This window comes from Lithobates pipiens, unplaced genomic scaffold (assembly GCF_037356315.1).
Source record: "Lithobates pipiens isolate NorthernLeopardFrog02 unplaced genomic scaffold, aLitPip1_a1.2 Scaffold_25, whole genome shotgun sequence".
In the NCBI taxonomy this organism is placed as follows: Eukaryota; Metazoa; Chordata; class Amphibia; order Anura; family Ranidae; genus Lithobates; species Lithobates pipiens.
This window is the reverse complement of record NW_027507787.1, coordinates 164738218-164763835: the sequence shown is the minus strand read 5'-3', so window position 1 is coordinate 164763835 and position 25618 is coordinate 164738218. Positions and strand designations below refer to the sequence as shown.

General features: G+C 44.5%; 1 protein-coding gene across 1 annotated transcript in view; it reads left to right on the top strand.

Annotated features, from left to right (window-relative positions):
• Positions 1–25618, top strand: part of CFAP58 (cilia and flagella associated protein 58) — a 109598-nt gene that overhangs the window by 68732 nt on the left and 15248 nt on the right. The window contains exons 14-15 of the mRNA XM_077455088.1: positions 2411–2522; positions 5052–5156. Of these exons, the coding sequence (XP_077311214.1) occupies positions 2411–2522; positions 5052–5156 (217 nt within the window). The remainder of the gene's footprint in view (positions 1–2410; positions 2523–5051; positions 5157–25618) is intronic.

Sequence of the window (25618 nt, the reverse complement as noted above, 5' to 3'; positions counted from 1 at the left end):
GAGGCAAAAATAGCAGCTTCCTTGGCTGAAAACGATAGGGGAGTTTACTTCCACTTTAACCTCTTGCCAACCATGTAATGCATATATTTGGCAGCAAGAAAGGTGGGCCTTAACACTCAGCCACTGCACATACAGTGGTGTGAAAAAGTGTTTGCCCCCTTCCTCATTTCCTGTTCCTTTGCATGTTTGTCACACTTAAGTGTTTCGGAACATCAAACCAATTTAAACAATAGTCAAGGACAACACAAGTAAACACAAAATGCAATTTGTAAATGAAGGTGTTTATTATTAAAGGTGAAAAAAAATCCAAACCATCATGGCCCTGTGTGAAAAAGTGATTGCCCCCTAAACCTAATAACTGGTTGGGCCACCCTTAGCAGCAACAACTGCAACCAAACGTTTGCGATAACGTGCAATGAGGCTTTTACAGCGTCCTGGAGGAATTCTGGCCCACTCATCTTTGCAGAATTGTCCTAATTCAGTTACATTAGAGGGTTTTCGAGCATGAACGGCCTTTTTAAGGTCATACCACAACATCTCAATAGGATTCAGGTCAGGACTTTGGCTAGGCCACTCCAAAGTCTTCATTTTGTTTTTATTCAGCCATTCGGTGGTGGACTTGCTGGTGTGTTTAGGATCATTGTCCTGCTGCAGAACCCAAGTTGGTTTCAGCTTGAGTACACGAACAGATGGTCGGACATTCTCCTTCAGGATCTCTTGGTAGACAGCAGAATTCATAGTTCCTTTTATCACGGCAAGTCTTCCAGGTCCTGAAGCAGCAAAACAGCCCCAGACCATCACACTACCACCACCATATTTTACTGTTGGTATAATGTTCTTTTTCTGAAATGCAGTGTTCCTTCTACGCCAGATATACTTGGACACACACCTTCCAAAGAGTTCCACTTTTGTCTCATCGGTCCACAGAATGTTGTCCCAAAAGTCTTGGGGATCATCAAGATGTGTTGTGGAGAAATTGAGACGAGCTTTGATGTTCTTTTTGCTCAGCAGTGGTTTTCTCCTTGGAACTCTGCCATGCAGGCCATTTTTGCCCAGTCTTTTCCTGATGGTGGAGGCATGAACGCTGACCTTAACTGAGGCAAGTGAGGCCTGCAGTTCCTTGGACGTTGTTGTGGGGTCTTTTGTGACCTCTTGGATGAGTCGTCGCTGCACTCTTGGGGTAATTTTGGGCGGCCGGCCACTCCTGGGAAGGTTCACCACTGTTCCATGTCTTCGCCATTTGTGGATAATGGCTCTCACTGTGGTTCGCTGGATTCCCAAAGCTTTGGAAATGGCTTTATAACCCTTTCCAGACTGATAGATCTCAATTACTTTCTTTCTCAATTGTTCCTGAATTTCTTTGGGTCTCGGCATGATGTGTAGCTTTTAAGGATCTTCTGGTGGACCTTACTGTGTCAAGCAGCTCCTATTTAAGTGATGCCTTGATTGTGAACAGGTGTGGCAATAATCAGGCCTGGGTGTGGCTAGAGAAATTGAACTCAGGTGTGGACAACCACAGTTATAGTATGTTTTAACAAGGGGGCAATCACTTTTTCACACAGGGCCATGATGGTTTGGATTTTTTTTCACCTTTAATAATAAACACCTTCATTTACAAATTGCATTTTGTGTTTACTTGTGTTGTCCTTGACTATTGTTTAAATTGGTTTGATGTTCCGAAACACTTAAGTGTGACAAACATGCAAAGGAACAGGAAATGAGGAAGGGGGCAAACACTTTTTCACACCACTGTATGCATTCATGGTGGCCTTAGGTTGTATGCTAAAAGCAATCTTATTGCATGCTCCCAGCACACTGATCGAGATGTCACCATCAGCCAGGGGCAGACTGACCATTGGGCCACTCGGGCACTGCCCGAGGGCCCCGTGCCACTAGGGGGCCCCATCAGGGTTGCCAGCCTCAGGAAAACCAGGGAAAGTATGTAAAAAGCTATGTTTTTTTTTTACATCTGTCTCTGAAATGTCCCTTACTGACATCCTTTTGGTCTAGAAATCCTTATATTATAGCTACCCCACCTCTCCAGTACCTTCTCAGCCAATAGAAACATGTCTGTGTATACTGTGTGATTGTATACTGTGTGTGTGTGTGTTTGTGTATACTGTGTGGCCCCATAATGTCTGATTGCCTGGGGGCCCCATAATCTCCCCTGCCATCAGCTCTTGGTTAAGGCGTCTGATCAGGAGCCAGCAGTGTGGGTTGGGAGTCAATCACAGCAGTCACATGGTACATAAGCCATTTAACTGCAAAGTCTGTTTTAATAAGTCTCAATAAGGTCTACATCAGTATATACAGAGCAGATGCAAATTTGCAACTACACTAAAGTCTTCTAAATTCATTGTGTATGTTTTATCTGGATTTCTTCTAAATTGGTATGTGTAATGCTTTATAGGCGGGAGCTCTATCACATGCAGCGGGAGCTGCTAAAAGAAAGGACGCGGTGCAGAGCCTTGGAGGAGGAGCTGGAGAACCCTATGAATGTCCACAGATGGAGAAAACTCGAGGTATAAAAATTGGGCTTGTTGAAGTGGTATTGACGTGCATGTCCAGGCAAATGCAAACATTTGGCAATGCAACGGTTAAAATTTAAATTAAAAGTGGTTTTATAGGCTGAAGGTTTTTGCATTCTCTGCATAAATGTAAAAAACCTTCTGAGTGCAGCTTCCTCCCTTAAATGTACCTGAGCCCAATCTCAATCTAGCTCTGTGCTCCATAGCATCGTCTCTCTCCCACCTCATTGGCTCAGAAACAGCAGTGAGGGCCACTGCCTCCTGCTGCTGCCAATCATTGCGAGTGAGCAGGAGGCGGGCCAAGCAGTATGAACTAGAGAACTGCATAGGCGCATAGCCTGTGCCTCAAATGTCCACCCAGAAACTCCCCTTCTTACTGTAGATTGACAGCAGGACCCAGAGCTCAGGCAGCACCAGGAAGAGAAAGAAGTGATTGGACTTAAAGTTTTGTCCTTCCAGGGATGTCACAATTAACAGGCATCCCCACTGTCTACCCACAACTGTGGGCATGATCCTGGTGGAACAGAGAGAAAGGGGTTGTGCAGATATAATGAAGGGCAATGTCATTAAAGAGTCAGTAAATCCGACATGTATTCCTTAACTAGAGATTCTTCAATACAATTATCTGTTTGTGTTCCTTTTTTCCTTTTCAACCATTGCAGTATGTAGTGAATAACTGGTGATCCTGCCAGTTACCTGCACTTTCCCTTTAGCTTTACCCTCATTCCCAGTGGCAACACTCTGTAGGCTGATCTTTCCTCTGCAGCATTGCCACCCCTGTGCACATGCTCCATAGCATCCTCTGCCCCCCTCATCTTCCTTATACCCAGATCACAGACAGAAACGCCTGGAGGGCGGAGCTCTCACTGGGTGATTGACAGCAGCTGCTCACTGCTTAGCCCCATCCACAGATCCGGGCCATGCAGTGGGGAAAAGAAGGTAGATTTGATGATTGACAGTAGATGTGGTTTAACCCAACCCATAGAGTGGAGTTGTGCAGTGGAGAAAAGAAGAATGATCACATGACCTGAATAAAAAAGTAAAAAAATTGTATTTCTGCTAATTAGAATGCTGTGATTGAAGGATAGATTGTTTTTAGTATTTCCCAGCCTATATACCTAGAGCAGTGGTGGTCAACTTTCTTGATATGGGGAGCCTCATGCGTGACTCTCAAAGGGCAGCATATAAAATACAGAGAGGGTCAGAGGCTGCAGGCATGGTGCAAGGGATGGTACTACAGGAGACGGTCAGAGACTGCAGACATACAAGGAGACGGTCAGAGACTGCAGACATACAACAGGAGAAGGTCAGAGACTGCAGACATACTACAGGAGAAGGTCAGAGACTGCAGACATACTACAGGAGAAGGTCAGAGACTGCAGACATACTACAGGAAATGGTCAGAGACTGCAGACATACTACAGGAAATGGTCAGAGACTGCAGACATACTACAGGAAATGGTCAGAGACTGCAGACATAATACAGGAGATGGTCAGAGACTGCAGACATAATACAGGAGATGGTCAGAGATGGCAAACATAGTACAGGAGATAGTCAGAGACTGCAGACATTGCAGGAGATAGTCAGAGACTGCAGACACAACTGCATTCATTTTATTTATTTTTTCCTTTACTTTCACCTGGTGACTTGGTCAGGAAGGCCAGTTATAGACAAAGCTATTTTCTTTGTTGCAGGAAAGAAATTTGTTTGATTTCCCCATTAACACAGACAATGTTGACAGGGTAATCGCTCCTGTGAAGCCATCGTGCTCTCCTGATGGGGAAACCTGCTGGGAGAACACAGTGATTATTGCTAGAGGCTATAACAGCAGTTAGCATTAATCGCATTTAAAAACCAGCAGGCTGGTTGTACCCAAGTTGATCGATTGAGCCTGCCCATACATGGTTCGAATCTCGTCCAGTTCCTGCTGAGCAGTCTGAGATTCGAACCATCTATGGCCAGCTGAAATTTTCTTATTTTTCACCGTCCTTTAACAGACCAGGTTGACATAAATCATTTACCACTACCAGGGGTGCATGCAATGATCAGTTTTTATTAATTTATGTAAAACCTTTATTTCAAAAGAAAAAAAAACACTTGCTGTAACTGCTTAAAAAGTGTTAGCTGGAGATGGAGTTTGACTTCAATTTGTTAGTTGGGTCACTAGATGAAAATAAAGGGAACAAAACTCTCAAAAAAGAAAACTACAGCAGTCACCACATTTATAAGCTGCAATATATTACATTTTTTTTTGGGGGGGGGGGGGGGGTCATACCACTTTAAAGACACATTTAATAAAATATAAAAATAGTAATACAAAACAAAAGGTATCAGTGAAGCAGTTTGTGATATTATAGAGACTGGGTTTACATCTACTTTAATTTGAGATCTATTCATAGAATAAGGTTTCTGTACATAGTATGAGTTCTAGCAATCGTCGCCATACAGCGGATCGGCCTGAGTGATGGATGATTAATGCACTGCCATTTTAATTAAGCCTGACGATATGTTTTCCACAACAGGCCAGTGACCCCAGCACCTATGAGCTCATCCACAAGATACACACTCTGCAGAAACGTCTCATTAGTAAAACCGAGGAGGTGGTGGAGAAGGAGCTGCTGCTACAGGTAAGACAGTCGTTATACTCAGCCGATTAGCCCCTTTTGTCCTCTCCGTCTGGCTGAACGCTGGTCATCATCAGGACTGGGGGGGGGGGGGGGGCATTAGGTTTGGGTCTCCTGGCTCAATGACATTGATATCTCCACCTCTCAGCTCTGCTAGTGGCCCTGCGTCGGCTATCGCTGTGCTCTGTCGCACAACCAGTAAAGATTCCTTACCTTGATGCTAGACGGTAATCTGAAAGCGTTTGGTTTTAAGGGCCCCTGAAGATGAAACCGATATTCCATATTTGAATGACGGGGCACTATTCTTCCCATTAACACCATTGATGGAGCACTATTCCTCCCACTGACACCAACAATAGGGCACTAGTCCTCTCACTGACACTAATGGTGTGGCCCTTTTTCTCCATCAAATACCAACAATGGATCATTATTCCTTTCACTTACACTAATGATGGGGCACTATTCCTCCTATTAACACCAATGATGGAACAGTATTCCTCCCACTGACACCAGGGATGGAGCAATATTCCTTCCACGGCACCAATGATAGAGCACTATTCTCCCAATGACACCAACAATTGAGTACTACTTCCAGTGACAACAATGGGGATATTATTGCTTCCTCTAACACAAACGTAGGGTCACTGTTCCACCGGTGATGGAGCACAATTCCTTCCTCTGACACCAATGATGGGACACTATTCGATCCGCTAACAACAAGGCCCGGGGTTTGCCCAGGAAAAATCCAAGCCTACTTACCACCAGCTCGCAGACAACCAAATTGACCTGTCTAACAGTACGTTAAAAACAGGGGTTTAGTCCGCACGCATTTGCAAACGCATGTGTAAGCCACAGAGCCTCGTCAAGGCACCCTTGTATCTGTGGTCCTAACACTAAAGTATGAGTGTCCCCACAGTGGAGGCACATGCATTCTAATGGATAGATGAGGTCAGGTGGACTGAACGGCAGCCCACCCCTTCTTAAATTTACATGCAGTACACCAAACACCCAGCATGTAGCACAATGGCTGCAAAGGTGTTGGTGCATTGCTGCACCAATACAAATACGATATGAAAAAACTCGCCACCTCCCTCATCTATAGCTGGCTATAGCAGTAAGTGGCATTGGAAGGCTAAATCAGGTAACAACAAGGCCTGGGGTTTGCCCAGGAAAAATCCAAGCCTATTCCATCTGCTGACACCAGTGATGGGGTACTATTCCTCCTACTGACTCCAGTGATGTGGCACTATTTCTCCCACTAATGCCAAGGATAGAGCACTATTTCTTCCACTGATATAATAGTGCTCCCTCCGACACCAACAATGGGTCACTGTTCCATCCACTGACACCAGTGATGGGGCAGTATTCCTCCCACAATGATGGGGCACAAATCCTTCCTCTGAAACCAATGATGGGACACTATTCCATCTACTGACACCAATAATGTGGCACTATTTCTCCCACTAATGCCAATGCTGGGGCACTATTCCTCCCACTGTCACTAACAATGGCCGCTATGTCATTTTTTTACTCCCACTGACCACCAAGCCTAAGGTACCGTTTACTCTCACTGATGTTGGGGCATTTTCAACTGCCTTTGGCTACAGTCTGTCCCTCCTAAATTCTGAATGACAGTAAAGTTGTTTAAAAAATGTAGAAACCTCTGATTTAGGATGTCATCGATATTGCTCGGTGCGTCACTCCTTTACTTACCCATGGGTTTGGCTGTGACATTCTACAGCCAGACTTTTCATCTGTATTAAAGCCCAACTCCAGGCAACTAAAATATATCCCTTGCAATGGGGCTGCACTTGCACTGTAGGGGTTAGTTTCTCATTTAGGTCTAGGGGAACAAAAAAGATTTGCTGATCCTCAACTCCTCCTTGCTGCTAGACCGGTCCTTGCAGCTTTCTCTCCCCTGCACTCTAGTGGTCTGGGATCCCAACGCCCTGGATCTGCATTTAACATGTTGATGCCAAGGGAAAACCCACTGCTGGAGTGTAGGAGAGTGCCATCTACCGGCTAGCGGAGGTAAGGTAAGTAAACGTGTTTCTCCTCTCCCTTAGGCAAAATAAGCTATTAACCCTTGCAGTACAGGCGCAGTACCACTTCAAGGGATAATTTAAAAATTTCCCAAAGATGGGCTTTATATCCTGGGGATAGACATGTGCACGTTGGAACATTTTGTTTTGTTTCTTTTTTGGATCCATTTGTTAGTTGAAGAATTTGTTTTCAGATGTATTCGTTAATGGACCTATTTTTTTTTTAGAATTCATTTTGTATTTTCAGCATTCGTTCTGAAGAACTCTGGCTCCCCTGCAAAGCACCTTCCCCCCATGTTTATGGGGACAAGGAACTCTTCTCCACAACCCTGGGAGGGGGTTGTGGGGATCTGCAAGCTTTGGGGCTTATCAGAATCTATTCCCCCCCTCGAATAAGTATGGGGTACAAACATGTCAAAAGTAAAAAAAAAAAACACAAACACAGTTTTTGACAAATCCTTTATCAAAAAAAAACAAAAACAAAAATGTCCCCAACGTCAATCACGATGAATGCCAACCTGCTGCCTGCTGGACACGACGTGACCTGTTCAGGGAAATGCACCAAATGACAGGTAAACATGGAGGCAAGGCCATCCAATGACATCACCAGGCGACCCAGCCCCCATGTCTACCTGTCATTTGGAGAGTGTTTCTCCATGGGACACGTCATTTGCCAAATAAAAGGTAAAAATGGGGGTGGGGACACCTGGTGAAGTCATCGGATGGCCTTGCCCCCATGTTTACCTGTCATTCGGCGTGTGTCACTGAACAGGACACGTTGTGTTTGGCAGGTGGATTGGGGAAGACCCTCACCCTCACTGTTTTATTTTTTATTTATTGTTGACACTTGTTTGTTTGCATTCTGCAGTCAGCGAGGAATCTGGCTGACAGCAGATGAGTCATGGTTGTTAAGGATGTGGCGGCTGCCCACTTCTTAACAACTGGCTCTTCCTAATGATCTGAACGAATATGAATGAATCCAAAAATTTTGTTATACCTTTTTCAGATTCGTTACTGTCTATTCAGAAATTCGGATACATCCAAATCTCTGAAAATTAAATTTTTGGCAGAAAAACGAATATTAACGAACCAAATTGCACATGTCTGCTGGCAGGACTACTGTTAGAATTCACTGGGCCCCATACAGCATACCCCCTCCCCCGTCCGAAAGTGACCGAGGACATAGATTTATCATTCACTTTCTCTGCAGTCTTAGCTGCACAGTTAAAGGAATTGGAAGCGTTCGGAGGCTTCATGCTCATTGACAAACTGAAGCATAGCAAACAGTTTACCATGCTTCAGTGATGAATGGACACAGGAATGATTGATACCGATCACTCACTATGTTTATTCAGGAAAGGAAGGGACCAATAAATTATATATTTACCGGCCCCTTCCCCCACGCTCCATCCTGAAATATCCCCCTGTGTGCCTGCAGCAGCTGTCAGCAGGAGGGAAGCTGGCAGCGCTGTGAGGAGAAGGGACACACGGGGGGCCCGGACAGCAGATCGAAGGGGAAATGTTCTAGAACCAATCCATCTGCAGTGAAGCAGAGAAGAAGTGCAGAAGCTGGCAGTGCTGCAGGGAGAGGCAGAAAAGGATCGGTGTCTGCAATAAGACAGTACAGCCGGCCCTCCTGCTCAGCAGGTTCCTGGACCCCCCTTTTGAATTGATGGGGCCCAGGACCAGTACAGGAGGGCTGGTTGTACTGCCTTATCAGCGGCCCGGTCTACCAGTGGGCAACCATGTACCTATGGTCTATTGGGCTTTGTAGGTGAAGTTACAGGAATCCAATATTTACTGAGGGGTCTGTGTCTGGATAAATAAAATACAAAATAAGTAGTAAGAGAATCACTACCAGTGTTGTATTCTTGGGGCTTAAATATCAATTCTACCTGAATTTGGGTTCTCTATTTTCAACAAAGTTGTGCTGAACTTGAACATCTCCTGTTGCGGCATCTTAGACAACCCTATGGCAGGTGACTGAATTCCTAGTATGTGCTAACAGTTAGTGCCAAGTTCCAGGGTTAAAATTAAGGTTATAATAAAAAAAAATTCTTAAAGCTAAACATATGTTCAAAGGCTAAATCCATACAGTGCAAGAGCAGCAGTTTCTCAGCCTGGCAGGTAATTGCCATCTCGCACTCAGAAATTCCTTTTGAAGCTCTTGATCTTTTCAGGTCTACAGGATGCAGTTTACAAACGTAGCAGTAGGTGGCAATAGAGCTTAATAGATGAAGCCTCCTTGGCTGGGAGTTCATCTGGCAGACTTTGAAATGAAATATCAGTGCACCCTATCAATTCTTATGCAAACCCTTCCAAGGCTGGCACTCCGGCGGACTTAATTGTACCATTTGTGTCAGCGGGGATGTTGGCGAATGGTATTTTTGTTGTCTGTGTTTATTGATGTTCTATTTGCCACTTAAAGATAATATTAAATGATTTGCTTTTTTTCGTGGTTTGACTAGGAAGAGGTTGAGGGGGGGAGGGGGGGCTGCAGATGTTCTTATAGAGGACAATGTATTTTTGCAAATAAAAATGACATGTTGCTGTATATAAACTGATCTTGCTGAGAGCAGAATCATTTTTAAGGTTCTAGTTTTAAGTGCTGCTGTCACTTGTGCTGGTGGTCATATTGCTCACAGAACCATTAGTCATGACAGTTCACACTAGGCACTTAGCAGGAGTCAGGTCTAGACTGAAAAAGACCTGAACAATGCCGGTGCTTGGGACCACCAAGCAAGGACTGATACTTATGTACTGAAGTACATAAATGCTGCACAAGCTGCAACATATTTTAAAGTGAAACTTCTTGCATGGTTGTACAGACTTCTATTATGTATGGAAATGTAAAGCAGAACTCCAGTCTGACATTTTAAAGTGATTGTAAAGACTTAATGTGTTTGTTACCCATAAACAATAAAATGGATCCTGTTTTCTTTAAAGCATGAATAACAGCACAGTGCTTATTCTGTGTAACTTGACCCCCCCCCCCCCCCATACCACCTGAAATACCTGGCTGATCCTGCCTGGCTCTGCCCTCTGCTCTGTAAACTGACCATGTTTTATCATGGCTGCTGAGCCCTGACACCATGGTCAGTTTACATGCCTCTGTCATCCGCAGCCCTGCTCTTTGCTCTTCTGTGTCTTCCTCCCCCCTCCCCTCCCCTCCCTGCCAGTCAGCGCCATCCACTCCATGATCCCTCCCCTCCTGCTGCTATCATATCTATAGTATAAGCATTCTATCCCCTCTGTTAAATAACATTGTATCCCTGTACCTGTGCTGTATAAAAAGGATGACGATTTCTACCTATATCAGAGTGTCTCCTGGCACTCACGTGACTCCTCGGCTCTCTCTCCTCTCTCCTCCCCTCCTCCCGTGCTGACAGCTGGAGTTCTCCGTCCCTCCCGCTATAGCTGTCAGCGGGGCATAGGAGAGAGCCAAGGAGTCACGTGAGTGCCAGGAGACGCTCTGATATAAGGTATCATCAGCATTTTTTTCATACAGCCCAGGGACACACAATGTCATTTAACAGAGGGGATGGCATGCTTATACTATAGTGGCTTAACAACCACTTCTATGCATTAAGGTGAACAATCTTTTGTGCTGCAGCTCCCCCCCCTTTTTTTGTGCTGTTGCACTCCTCATTGGCTCTGGCTGCTGTCAATTAAATCCTGTGACACAGGAGCGGGGGTCAGGGCCAAGTCCCGCTGTCTGTGCCAATGGACGCAGCAGCTGGACTCAGGAGCGAGCACGCACAGGTGCCCCCCCAGGCAGCTTTCCTTGGGGGCACCCGATGAAGGGGGGGGCCTGGAGCGCTGGCGGAAGACCCCAGAAGAAGAGGGTCGGGGCTGCTCTGTGTTCTCCAGATACACCAGATACAGCTGATCGCAGGTTGGGATAAAGAACCAATTACAGCGGCTCTTTACCCTGGTGTCCAATCACAGCTGATCACAGTGAAAACAGGATCTGCCGGTTATTGGCAATCCCCTCCTCACGCTGACAGTGCGTGAGGAGAGTCGATAAGCGGCAATCCACACAGGAGACGTTTACACTGATAATCAGTGTCCTGATTATCAGTACAACCCCAACAGTGCCCACCAGTGCTGCCTGTGAGTGCCTATCGGTGCCTATCAGTGCTGCTAATCGGTGCCCATCAGTGTTGCCTGTCAGTGCCTATCAGTGCCCATCAGTGCTGCTAATAGGTGCCCATCAGTGCTGCCTGTCAACAAAACTTTGTAACAGAAACTTATTTTTAATTTTGTTTAGCAAAAAATACAAAAACAAGTGGTGATTAAAAACCACCAAAATAAAGCTCTATTTGAGTGAAAAAAATTACAAAAATGTCAAATGGGTGCAGTGTTGCATGACTGCGCAATTGTCATTCAAAGTGTGATAGCGCTGAAAGCTGAAAATTGGCCTGGGCAAGAAGGGGGTGAAAGTGCTCAGTAGGCAAGCGATTAAATAGCCACAAGCCGCATCACCATGGCTACACTGTACACACTTCATCCCATGACAAATTCAATAAACCTGCATCCTCTTAACCCCGGAAGCATCATGATATCCTAAACAAACTAATGAGGACACAAATTAGAACGATCATTGCTACTGTAAATCTTACAAAAAAAAAACACAAGGAGATTGGGTGGGAGGGGATTTGTGTTGAGAAGGGAAATTTGGGGGGCTGCAGGGGGTAAGAATTGTTCTGGGAGGGCTGGTTTAGGAAAGTGTGCAAGGAGTGGTGACTTGGGGGGATTTTTGTTGGGGGGAAGAGGATTTGTGCTAGGAAGGGGGGGGGGTGTGCTATAAGAGTAAAATGATAAAGGATAAATATTTTTGGGGAGGATTTGTGCTATTAGGGATGATTGGGGGGGGGGGTATTTTGTGGTAGGAGGAGAAATTTGGGGCGGATTCGTGCTAGGTTGGGGGAACGGAATGTATACTGGAAGGGGATATGGAAGGTTTGTGCTATAAGAGTAAAATGATAGAGGAGAAATATTTCTGGGGAGGATTTGTGCTAGCTGGGATGATTGGAGGTATTTGTGCTAGAAGGAGAAATTTGGGGGGATTTGTGCTAGGTTGGGGGAGGGAAAGTTATGCTGGAAGGAGGGATTTGGAGTGGAAGGGGGGAATTGTGCTTGGAGGGAAATTTTGAGGGGTAGAGGATTTGTCCTACGAGGGGGAGATTTTTTTTGGCGGGAGGGACAGAAATTTTTTGCTAGGAAGGGGGATTTCAGCAGGGAGGTGGACTTGTACTGGGAGGAGGGTGAATTTATGCTTTTTGGGTTTAGCATGCAGATTAGTGCGCAATTTTTTTGAGGGAGCCCATACATCTTGGTGGGGGGGCAAAATATGGCATGTGCCCTGGGCTCTAGGTGACCTTGTCCTGGCACTGATCCCTATTATGGAAATTACTAAAATGCCTTGATACGATATGTTCCTTTTCCCCTTACTTTATGTCACGAATATGTTCATGTATCCTTGCTTGCATAGATCTAGAGGTCCATCCCACGTATTGAATACAGCAAGGACACTCAAGCATACAAGCTACTCCGTTTTGGTGTACAAATGATAAAATCTTTTCCATATGTTTTACCTGTAGCTGTTGCAGTAAATGCTTACTTTTTATTATTATTGTTTTACTCTTGATGTTTTACAGACTAAACATTTTCCACAAGAGTAAAACCGTGATAAAAAAGGAATCAATCTCCCATTATTTGTTACGGGTTTATCCAATACCCCGGGGGCAAGTCTGGGATTTTAATAAACCTTTTAGAAATGGAGAGCACTATGTACTTACCTTTTTTGTTCTATATGATTTATGTCGTATATTACATGTCCACCCACGTAATTGCTCTTTTGTGGAGGTACATTTTGTATTTAGGATGTGATGTTGCACTAGCTTGGCTTAGATCTGAGGAAGGGGGCTTGTCCCCCAAAACAAGTCAGCTTACCAACATTAGCATGCATGGCTAGATGACATTGTGATTTGATATAAATAATAAATATTGGTGGTAATGCATTAGGCATTTGCACCCTTTCTGTGTGTTTGTCTAGGTGGAGTGCTGCAGTGGGGAAAATAATTTTTTGATTCTCTGCGGATTTTGTAAGTTTGCCCACTTACAAAGAAATGAAGGGTCTATAATTGTTATCATAGGTGTATTTTAACCACTTGACCACTGGGCACTTAAACCCCCTTAATAACCAGACCAATTTTCAGCTTTTGTTGCTCTCACATTTTGAATGACAATTACTCAGTCATGCAACATTGTACCTATATGAAATTGTTGTCCTTTTTTTCACACAAATAGAGCTTTCTTTTGGTGGTATTTAATCACTGCTGTTTTTTTTCTTGCTCTATAAAATAAAAAATAAAAATGTAAAAAAAATTAAATTTTCTTCGTTTCTGTAATAAAATTGAGCAAATTAGTAATTTTTCTTCATAAATTTTGGCGAAAATTTATACTACTACATATCTTTGGTAACAATAAGTACAAATTGGTGTATATTATTTGGTCTGTGTGAAAGTTATAGAGTCCACAAGCTATGGCGCCAATATCTGAAAATTGATCACACCTGAAGTACTGATGGCCCATCTCATTTCTTGAGACTCTAACATGCCAGAAAGGTACAAGTACCCCCCAAATGACCCCTTTTTAGAAAGAAGACATTCGATTCAAGTTTTTTGAAGTTGTAATTTTTTCCCACAATTCTTTGCAAAATCAAGATTTTTTTTCCTTTTTTTTTCATAAAATTGTCATATTATCAGGTTATTTCTCACACACAGCATATGCATACCACAAATTACACCCCAAAACACATTCTGCTATTACTCCCGTGTATGGCAATAACACATGTGTGAGACTTTTACCACAGTGTGGCCACATACAGAGGCCCAACATGCAGGGAGCACCTTCAGGCGTTCTGGAGCACCCAGGCCAAATCTGGCATTTCTCTCCTACATGTAAAAATCCTCATTTATTTGCTAGAAAATTACATAGAACCCCAAAACATTGTATATGTTATTTTAGCAAAGACCCTCGAGAATACAATGGTGGTCATTGCAACTTTTTATCTCACACTGTATTTGCGCAGCAATTTTTCGAATGATTGAAAAAAAAAAAAGTTTTGTGCTTTAAAAAAACAAAACAGTAAAGTTAGCCCAATGTTTTTGCATAATGTGAAAGATATAGTTACGCCGAGTAAATAGATACCTAACATGTCACCCTTCAAAATTGCACAGACTCGTGGAATGGTGCCAAACTTCACTACTTAAAAATCCCCATAGGCGACATTTTAAATTTTTTTACTGGTTACATGTTTTGAGTTACAGAGAAGGTCTAGGGCCAAAATTATTGCTCTCACTCTAACGTTCGCAGCGATACCTCACGTGTGTGCTTTGAACACCGTTTTCATATGTGGGCGGGACTTGCGTATGCGTTCGCTTCTGTATGCGAGCACACGGGGACAGGGGCTCTTTAAAAAAAAAATATGTATTGTTCATTTTACTTTATTTTAGTTTGACACTTTTTTCCCCAAAAGTAAATTTTTTGATCACTTTTATTCCTATTACAAGGAATGTAAACATCCCTTGTAATAGGAATATGGCATGACAGGTCCTCTTTACAGTGAGATATGGGGTCAGTAAGGTCCCACATCTCACCTCTATGCTGGAAAGCCTGAAATAAAAAAAAATAACAATAAAAAAACGATTCCGACTTTGATCGTAGCGGTGAAAAAGCTGATATCTGAATGATGCCTGTAGCTACATTGCAGAGTATGGCTGGGTATTGCAGAGTATGGCTGGGTATTGCTGGGTATGGCAGATTATTGGCTGGGTATTGCTGAGTATAGAAGTTTATGGCAGAGTATTGCTGGGTATTGCAGAATATTGGCAGGGTATTGCTGGGTATTGCAGAGTATTTCTGCATATTGGAAGAGTATTGCAGAGTATTGGCAGGGTATTGCAGAGTATTGGCAGGGTATTGCATGGTTAATTGTCAGTGAGCAGAGCTGTGGGAACTACAGATCTAGCCCATGACGCCGGTTTGTTTACAAGTGATTGTTCCGTCATTTGATGGAGCGACCACGTGGTAAACGGCCACGATGAGCGTGATCCATTATCCATGATGCTGCCAGGGGGGGCGTGAGAGCGGAATTCTGGGAGGGCGTCACTGTACGCCCTCCCAGAGTTAAGCAACCGCCCTGTAGCCTTCATTCGGCTACCGGACGGTTGTTAAGTGGTTAAATGATAGAAACTGAATATCAACCAAAAATCCAGAAAAAACACATGATACAAGTGTTATAAATTGAGTTGCAGTTCAGTGACTAAAATAATGTTGCGTATACACGACCGGACTTTCCGGCAGAAAAGGTCAGACGGAATCATTCCGTCGGATATTCCGATCATGTGTGGGATATTCCAATTGCTTTTCTTCAAAAAAATTCTGAGGGACCTAGAAATATAACATGCTTTAAATCTTTCCGAGGGAATCAATTTCTATTGGGAAAACCGTTCGTCTGTATGCTGGTTCGACGGCCCAAATACAATGCAAGGGCAGCTATTGGCTACTGGCTATTAAACTTCCTTTTCTAGTCCCGTTGTATGTCATCACATTCAAAATGAACGGACTTTGGTCCATTCGTGTGTGGGCAAGTTCGTTCGGTCTGAACTCTGTCAGAAAGACCGTCGGACCTTTTCTGCCAGAAAGTCCGGTCATATGTATGCGGCATAAGTATTTGATCCTCTACCAACCAACAATAATCCTGGCTCCCACAGACTGGCTACATTATGTAGTACACAGATTAGTCCTGCCATTTTAAGAAGGTGTTGCTGAAGACAACTCTTTATGTGTATAAAAGACACCTGTCCGCAGAATCTCTTTCTTCCATTCAAATCTCACCATCATGGGAAGACCAAAGAGGTGACAAAGGACGTCAGCGACAAGATTGTAGACCTGCACAAGGGTGGAATGGGCTACAAGACCATCAGCAAGAAATGTAGTGAGAAGGAGACAACTGTTAAAACGATTATGCGCAAATGGAAGAAACACAAAATAACCATTAGTCTCTCTCGATCTGGAATGCCATGCAAGATTTTGCCTCATGTGGGAAGGATGATCATGAGAAAAGTGAGGGATCTGCCCAGAACTACACGGGAATAGCTTGTGAAAGGCATTTGGCACCACAGTCACCAAACAAACCATTGGTAACACAATACGCCGCCAAGATCTGTAAAGAAGAATGGACCAAAATCCCTCCTGAGATGTGTGCAAACCTGGTAGCCAACTGCTTTTTGAATTATTATACTCACCTGGAGCAGCGATATGTCTCATTGCCGCAAACAAGCTTTTCTCCACCAAGTACTAAAGCCCCGTACACACGAGCGGACTTTTCGACATCCAAACTCCGACGGACCGAGTCCGTCAGACTATCCGATCGTGTGTGGGCTGCAACGGACTTTAGCTTCGCCAAAGTCTGACGGACTTTAGAAATGAAGCATGCTTCAAATTTTCCCGACGGAACTCCGCCGGACCCGGTCCCCTTAGAAAAATTCGCTCGTGTGTGTGCTACTCCGACGGACTAAAACCGACGCTAGGGCAGCTATTGGCTACTGTCTATGAACTTCCTACGTCGAATCCAGTCGTACGTCATCACGTTCGACTCCGTCGGAGTTTGGTGTGATGGTGTGTGGTCAAGTCCGTTCGGTCGAAAAGTCCGCCAGAACTCCGTCGGAACTCCGGCGGAACTCCTTTGGAGGTCTGTCAGACTTAATCCCTCTCGTGTGTACGGGGCATAAGTCATGTTTTGCTTGGGGATCAAATAATTATTTTACTCACTGAACTGCAACTAAATTTATAACATTTCTATCATGTTATTTTTTAATTTTTGGTTGATATTCTGTTTCTATTATTTAAAATACACCTATGATAAAAATGATAGACCCTTAATTTATTTATAAATGGGCAATCTTACAAAATCTGCAGGGGATCAGATAATTATTTTCCCCACTATATGCATTCTGTGCTTTCTTCCACCATTTAGCCTAGAAAAAGCATCATCTCGTTCTTGCTGGTGAAGCATCTAATTGATCATCCATTCTCCTCCAGGGATTTGCCCACCTGCGACCCTCATCAGCTCCAGCTTCTGAGCTTGCAGACACCTTGCCTCACTTGGGCCTCATGGCTTTCTGCTTTGTGGTGCAAAATATCTTTTCTAATGCCACGTACACACGACCAGACTTTTTAACAGCAAAGGTCCGATGGAACTAGTCCATCAGACAATTCGATCGTGTGTGGGCTCCATCGGACCTTTGCTTGCCACAAATCTGCCAGACTTTAGAAATAGAACATGTTTTAAATTTTCCCACGAGAACTTCGCCGGACCTAGAAATCCGTTCCTGTGTATGCTAGTCTGACGGACAAAAACCAACTCTAGGGCAGCTATTGGCTACTGGCTATGAACTACCTTCCCTTCTAGTCCGATCGTACGTCATCACGTTCAAATCCGTCAGACTTTGGTGTGATTGTGTGTGGCCAAGTCTGTTCATTCGGAAAGTCAGTCGAAAGTCCATCAGAAAGACCATCGGACCTAGTCCCTCGAAAAGTCCGGTCGTGTGTACATGGCATTAGGTTCACAGAGAACAGTCACGCCGCAAAGGGTGACCCCAGCTCATACAGCAATCTCCTACTATGTCTAGATACAATTTCTCAGTATGCCCAGCTATGCATGCCCCTGGCCGGGGATTGTGGATGGTGTATGGTCTTTCTTTCCCCTGCCTGTCAACCCCTATGTGTGCTGTGACTCATACCTTGTGTGTAGGAATTTGTCTTTTAATAAAGCACTTTTATTAATGATACTAATTGTTTTTGTGTTGTGTTTTTCCCCTCCCTTAAACACATAGCGTTCCCTCTCCGCAGCACATAGCAGCATGCTTAGCCTTAGTGTCAGATTTTTTTTTTATGTCTATTTCTGGACTAGCCACATTTTATCGTTTTTTATGATTGATGTTGTACCTATGTGTCTCTTTCATTTTTACGGAAATATCTGTCAATCTGTTTCTCTACCAGGTTCATGTCACAGTGCTATAACCAATATTGATTTAGACCAGGTTTATGTGCTGTGTTTTAGGCGTCTTTTGATGTTCAGATTTTTTCTGTGTTGGTTTGCACACAAGTAATGGAACAGTCTGCTTGCAGAGGGTCTAAGCCCTTGAACACACAGTCGGACATTCCGACAACAAAATCCGTCCGATTTTGTCCGATGGATTTTGTCCGAAACTGGTGTTGCCTACACACGGTCGGACAAAGTTGGAAAATCCGATCGTTTGGAACGTGATGACGTAATTCAGTTACAACGGGACTACGTTCAGGCTAGTAGCCAATAGCTTTGGTCTAGGAATTTGATCTGAGCATGCGTGTCGCTTTGTCCGATCGGAATTCTCTACAAACGATCAGACAAAGTCCGATCGAATCATGTTGTCGGAAAATTTTATATCCAGCTCTAAAAGTTTGTCAGTCGGATTTTCCGACGGAAACAGTCCGATGGAGCCCACATACAGTCGGATTATCCGACAACACGGTCCGATCGGACATTTTCCGTCGGAATGTCCGACCGTGTGTACAAGGGCTAAGAGTGCTCCAACGTCATCCCCAGCAGAGTCTAAATCACTAAATGTATGCAGTGGGTGACCTCTCCTACTATGTCTAGGTGGAATTTCTTGGTATCCCCAGAAGGAACTAACCTCTTTCATCTAGCGCTTTATTCCACCTATTGCTATTGGATAATCCTCATTGGTGTCTTCTTCAGCTCTATTGGATGAGACTAAGACCTTTCCTGTGTCCACAAAGCCCCTTATGTCCATTTTTATTATTATTATACAGGCGTTATACAGTGCCAACAGTTTATGTATCACTTTACAACTTGAGGGTAGATAGTACAAATACAATACACTTTAATACAGTAGTAATCAGAGGGCCCTGCTCCTTAGAGCTTACCATCTAAGAGGGAAGAGATACAAGAGGTATTAACTGTGGGCAATGTACTGATTGAGAAGATACATTTACAGTTGTTAGGTGGGGGCCATATAGGCTTCTCTGAAGAGATGAGTTTTTAGAGTTTTCAGGGATCGTCTGAAAGTGGATAAAGTAGGAGAAAGTTAGACAGATTGGGGTTGAGCTTTCCAGCAGTGGATGGGAGAGGCTCTGGAGAAGTCCTGAAGGTGATCGTGTGATTAGGTGACAAGGGAGTTTGAAAGCAGGAGGTCTTGGGAGGAGCGAAGAGAACGATTAGGTTGGTATTTTGAGACTAGGTTAGTGATGTAACTGGGGGCCAGGTTGTGGATGGCTTTGTAAATTATAGTTAGTATCTTGAATTTAATTTGGTGGCTGAGTGGCAGCCAATGGAGGGATTGACAGAGGGGTATAGCAGACGCTGAGTGGTTTGTGAGGTGGATGAGCCTGGCAGCAGTGTTCATCATGGACTGAAGTGGGGATAGCCTATTTAGAGGTAAGTCAATGAGGAGGGAGCTGCAGTAATCGAGGTGGGAGATGACCAGGGAGTGGATTAGAAGCTTTGTGGTGACATTGGTTAGGAAGGGGCGTATCTTGGAGATGTTGCGGAGGTTGAGGCGGCAAATTTTGGATAGTGATAGAATATGGGGCCGAAAGGTTAGTTCAGAGTCCAGGATTACACCTAGGACCTTGACGTGGGTTGACAAGTTGATAGTTGAGCCGTTGATATTGACAGAGAAATCAGGGGACCTGGCACCTGAGGGAGGAAATATCATGAGCTCAGTTTTGGATAGGTTAAGTTTGAGAAAGTGATGTGACATCCAGGCTGATATGTCTTCTAGTAAGTTGGTGATGTGTGAGGAGATGGACATTTTGTCGGTTTTTTCAGTAATGAATCAATGTGCTTGTAGCGGGTCTAAGCAAGCTCTGATGTCATCTCCAGCCTAGTCTAACTCTGATCCTTCTAGGTCTACATTACTAACTGTACCTGAGGCCCCTAATTATATCTCTGATTCAGATTTTACTCAATTTACTCATGGAGAGGCTGTTTTAAGCAATATAATTTTTTTGTACTTACTAACAATTCTTTTTCTTGATGTCCCATGAGGACACTCGTGTTATTGGCTATTTGTACCACTTGCTCAAAAAAACATGACAGCAGTGTTAATTTCATCGACAAAAATATTTTCATGAACTAAATTAATACTATTTTAGTTGACTAAAATACGACTAAAACAAAAACAATTTAGATGACAAAAATACGACTAAAACTAAAATGGCATTTTAGTCAAAAGACTACGACTAAAACAAAATCGAAATTTGACCTTCCTTCTGAGCCACCCCGTGTCTCTCCACCCCCTACCCACCCGCGAGCACCATTCCTTGGTTCCACCCCGTATACAGCTCCCGGTATCGAGAATACAGAGTAAAGTATTGTTTTGTGGTGCTTTGTATTGAATGTGTTAAAATGATAACAAGAAAAGCAGTAAAATAAATCCTTGGTAGCCAATAGCACCCTGCTACAATAGCCACCCCACCCAAAATACCCTCGGCAACAATAGATTTTCCAGCAAAAATTGACCCCTGGCTAAAATAGAGCCCCACCAACAATAGACCACCAGCAAAAATACACCCCTGAGAGGCTTTGTCCACCAGCAGCAATAGGTCAGCTCTAGCTACAATAGACCTTTCCCCCCACGCAACAAAATACCCCCCAGCAACAATAGACCCCCCTTGCAACAAAATACTCCCCCAGCAAAAATACACCAACATACCTGCGTATTGTGTGTTGAAATAGTCACCTGTATCCTGGGAAAGGTCCTAAGCACGCGAGTCAACAGATATCTTCAGGCCCTCATTCACAGGGATCAGGTGGGCTTTGTGCCTGGTTGCCAGGCGGGGACAATGTCCGCAAGGTGGTCCATCTCCTCCATATACTTAGTCAGCGTAAAATACCAGGACTCTTGCTCTCCCTAGATATTTATAAAGCGTTTGATTCGCTCTCCTGGGACTACCTTTATTTTGTTCTAACCAAATGGGGAGTTGGTCCACATTTTCTGCAATGGATCCAGGCCCTCTATTCCGCACCGTCGGCGTCTGTAAAATATGCGGGCTTCCTTTCTGACCCTTTCCCGATACTCCGGGGGACTAGACATGGATGCCCCCTGTCCCCGGCACTGTTTATCCTGGCATTGGAGCCGCTGGCGGCGGCGATCAGGGCCAATAGTGATATTTCGTGAATCCCTTACGCGGGCACTCAATACAAAGTGAACCTATTTGCGGACAACGCCCTTTTGACTATATCAAACCCGCTCATCTCACTGCCCAACCTGCAACTAGTATTAGACCGATTTTCAGCCTTCTCAGGTCTTCAAATTAACCCCTCCAAAACCACAGCGCTGAATGTTAACCTCCCTCTGGAACTGGTACAGCGACTTCAGGACCATTTTCCTTACCGTTGGGCATCCCACTCGATTGACTATTTAGGTGTCAAACTGACGCCATCTTACTCTTCCCTTTTCTCTGCCAATTATTATCCCCTGTTACGAATGGTGTCCACCCTTATGCAAGCCTGGCAATTTCCCACACTCTCATGGGTAGGGAGGATCTCAGCGGCAAAGATGACGATCCTTCCCAAAGTCCTTTATTATTTTCGCACTTTGCCTGTTCAGGTACCCGCCTTTTTCCTCCGACTCCTGCAGAATAGGATCCTCCGATTCATATGGGCACGCAAACGCCCCAGGGTACCTAGAGCGACCCTTTATACACATAGGCTCCAGGGAGGCTTGGTGGTCCCCAATATCTCTAAATACTGCATAGCGGCCCAGATCTCCCCGTTGACTATGCTTCATGCAACCACGGATGTTCCTCTGTGGGTGCTCCTGGAGGTGCCTGGCTGTGACCCGTGTTAACTTCAGGCACTCCTCTGGCTCCCCAGGAATCTGTGCCCTCCTTCCCTGAGCCCCATGCTGCTACATGGTCTGCAGGTGTGGGACTCAGTTCGCTCTTCCAACAATCTGATGTCCCCCTTCCTACCCCTACTCCCCATCACCCATAACCCTCTTTTCCCACCCGGTCTGGTGGAGCCCCAGGCATTCTCCTGGTGGCCTTCGCATGGCTACTCACAAGTTCAAAATTTTCTTTCCTTGCGTTCATTCCCCTCCTGGGAGAGTATCCGGGAAACACAAAGGGCGCCTGCTACAGAGCATTATCACTTTATCCAATTAAAGCATTGGATTGCAACATTGCCCCGCATGTCCACCTATCCCTTCCAAAAAACTTTTTTTGAACATACATGCCATCACGCCCCAGGGTCCCCAGGCCTTATTTCTGACATTTATGCCTCCCTGAATGGTCGCCCTCCATCAGCACCCCTCTCTTATATGACTCAATGGGAAAAAGACCTTCAGGCTCCAGTAGACCCAGAGGACTGGAACAGGGCCTGGAAAACTGTCGCCAAATGCTCGTTCAACACAAATACCCTTGAGGCTGCATATAAAGTAATGTTCCGATTGTATTGGGTACCTGCCCGCACAGCTCGGGCATTCCCTGGGAGTACTGACAGATGCTTCCGCAAATGTGGACAGCGAGGTGATGTTATGCACACATGGTGGGCTTGCCCAAGGTTGGTGGGGTTCTGGTCTAGGGTTTTTGGCTTGCTGCAGACACTCTTTCACCTAACGATCCACAGGGATGCTAAGCTAGCTCTCCTACATTGCCCAGTTCCTGGCTTGCGAGGCCCTCAACAGAAGCTGGCTACCTATCTATTTATAGCGGCCAAGCGGACCATTGCCCAAGCCTGGAAGTCACAACGGGTAGATTTTCAAGGGGTTAAGACCCGTATGACTGCTATGTTACTTCAGGAACGTATGTCCAGTATTGTCCATGATTCTCATGCTAAATTTCTAAAAATATGGGAGCCGTGGATCTCCTATGAGTTCCCAGCGCTCCAAGCGGCATGCCTGGGCTTGGTCTAATTTCTCCTGGCGGGGTGTCCATGCCCGAGCTCCCCCCTCCTTTCCTCCCCCTCTCTTCTCTTTACCCTTCCTTCTTCTGTTCCCTATGTCTCTTTACTCTCCTTTGTAATCTCTCCCATTGTTAATAAATACTGCTACCATCCGTGAACGGGGGTAGTAGGAAAAGGGCTCACCTCCCGGAAACAACAAGGGAACAAGTTGTTTGGTACTGGAACTGGATATCATCTCCTACTCATTTCCCTTCATTATCTTATGTTTATTAGAAGTATAATGTGATGGTTTGCCCTTTGATTTTGTATTCATGTTTTGTGACCCCTGTGAGGGCACTCAAGGAGCAGATTGTAATCTCTTGTTTATTTCTACTTATTCAAATTTTCAATAAACATATTGAAACAGAAATAGTCACCTGTAGTCACCATCGACACCTGTAACAGGATGACGGCACATCTGGAAAAACGGATTCAAACCAGGACAACCCAGGCACAAAGTCAGTAAACTCGGCTTCGTCCAGGCCACACACTGACGCATTTCACCCTGCCCAGGGGCCTTAGTCATGGACTCCATGCTTAAGCCCTGTGGATGGGTGAAACATGGGGGGTGGGTGCGCCCTAGATGGAGACGGGCTGATACCGGGTTTACTAACTTTGCACCTGGGCTGTTCTGGTCTGCGGTGGTTTAAACCCTTTTTTCTAGGAGTGTTTGTATAGAGTTGGGACAAGCTCTTTTTTCTCCGCCTGCACCTGCATGTTTGTCTTGCATGGGTGCCAAGTTCATGTATGGCACATATGTCAAACACAAGGCCTGCAGGCCGAATCTAGCCCACTAGGCCATTTCATGTGGCCCTCGCATTTCTCCTGTAGCTGTGGCACCCCCCTCATCTCCGCCCCCGTCTTGTCTTAGCAGTCGGGAGCAGAGAGGATAACAGGACTCCTCTGCCAAATCCTGCACTTCTCCATGCAGCTGCAGAGAAACTTATTTTTGACCCCCCCCCATCTCAGCAGCTAGCAGAAGAGAGGACAGAACTGCTCCTATAGATCCTCCGCCTCTCTGTGTGACCACAACATCCCTTCATTTCCACCTCCCCTGTTCTCAGCATTCAGCAGACTTCAGCCCTCCTCTAGTCCTCCTCCAGACCCTGCGCTATCTGTTTCCCAGCTCCACCCCCAGCTTCTTCCTGTCAGCATTACAAGGTAATGTGGGTGCACTGTGATATAAGGGAGGGTGGGGGACTCGACTTCAGATGGTGGGATGCTCTGGATATCTAGTCTTACAATTTTAATTGGCCCTTTGGCTGGATTCACACCTATGCATTTTTTAGTGCTTTTTGCAGATTTGCACTACAGAACCTGTTCCATAGGAAACCATTTTAAATGGACTGTAGTGCAAATCTGCAAAATGCAAAAGGCACTACAAATGCATAGGTGTGTATATATTGCCCACAGTGCAGTGCTTGATGCCTGAGCCTTGGTGCACATGAAGACAAATAGAGTGTTTTTACTAAGCTCTGGTTCACACCTATGCAGCTTGCAGTTTGCATATTCCAGGTGCATTTTGCGTTTTTGCAATGATCATTTTTGATCCATTGAAGCCTGGAAACAAAAAACAGAAAAAAATCCCTGGCCCTTTCCATAAAATGCACAGATGTGAGCTACATCCATAGGAAACCATGTTAAATGGACTGTAGTGTGTTTGTGCAAAACTGAAAACGCACTAAAAAATACATAGGTGTGAACCAGGCCTTACACTGGGCCATCTTGTTAGCAGGAGAACAAAAGTGATTTATAGATCACTGCTTGATCATCTTATGCCTATGGGGCATATTCACCAAAAGTCGACATATGGGAGTACACTATACTGTATAAGTATTGTGACTCCTGCCTTTACACGCACATGCACTTTAACCACTTTCAGACCGGACCAATATGCTGGTCAAAGACCAGACCACTTTTTGCGATTCGGCACTGCGTCGCTTTAACTGACAATTGCGCGGTCGTGCGACGTGGCTCCCAAACAAAATTGACGTAATTTTTTTCCCACAAATAGAGCTTTCTTTTGGTGGTATTTGATCACCCCTGCGGTTTTTATTTTTTGCGCTATAAACAAAAATAGAGCGACAATTTTGAAAAAAACGCATTATTTTTTACTTTTTGTTATAATAAATATCCCCCAAAAATATATAAAAAAAATTTTTTTCCCTCAGTTTAGGCCGATACGTATTCTTCTATATATTTTTGGTAAAAAAAATCGCAATAAGCGATTATTGATTGGTTTGCGCAAAAGTTATAGCGTTTACAAAATAGGGATAGTTTTATAGCATTTTTATTAATAATTTTTTATTATTTTTTTTTTTACTAGTAATGACGGCGATCAGCGATTTTTATTGTGACTGCGACATTGTGGGGGACCCATCGGACATTTTTGACACATTTTTGGG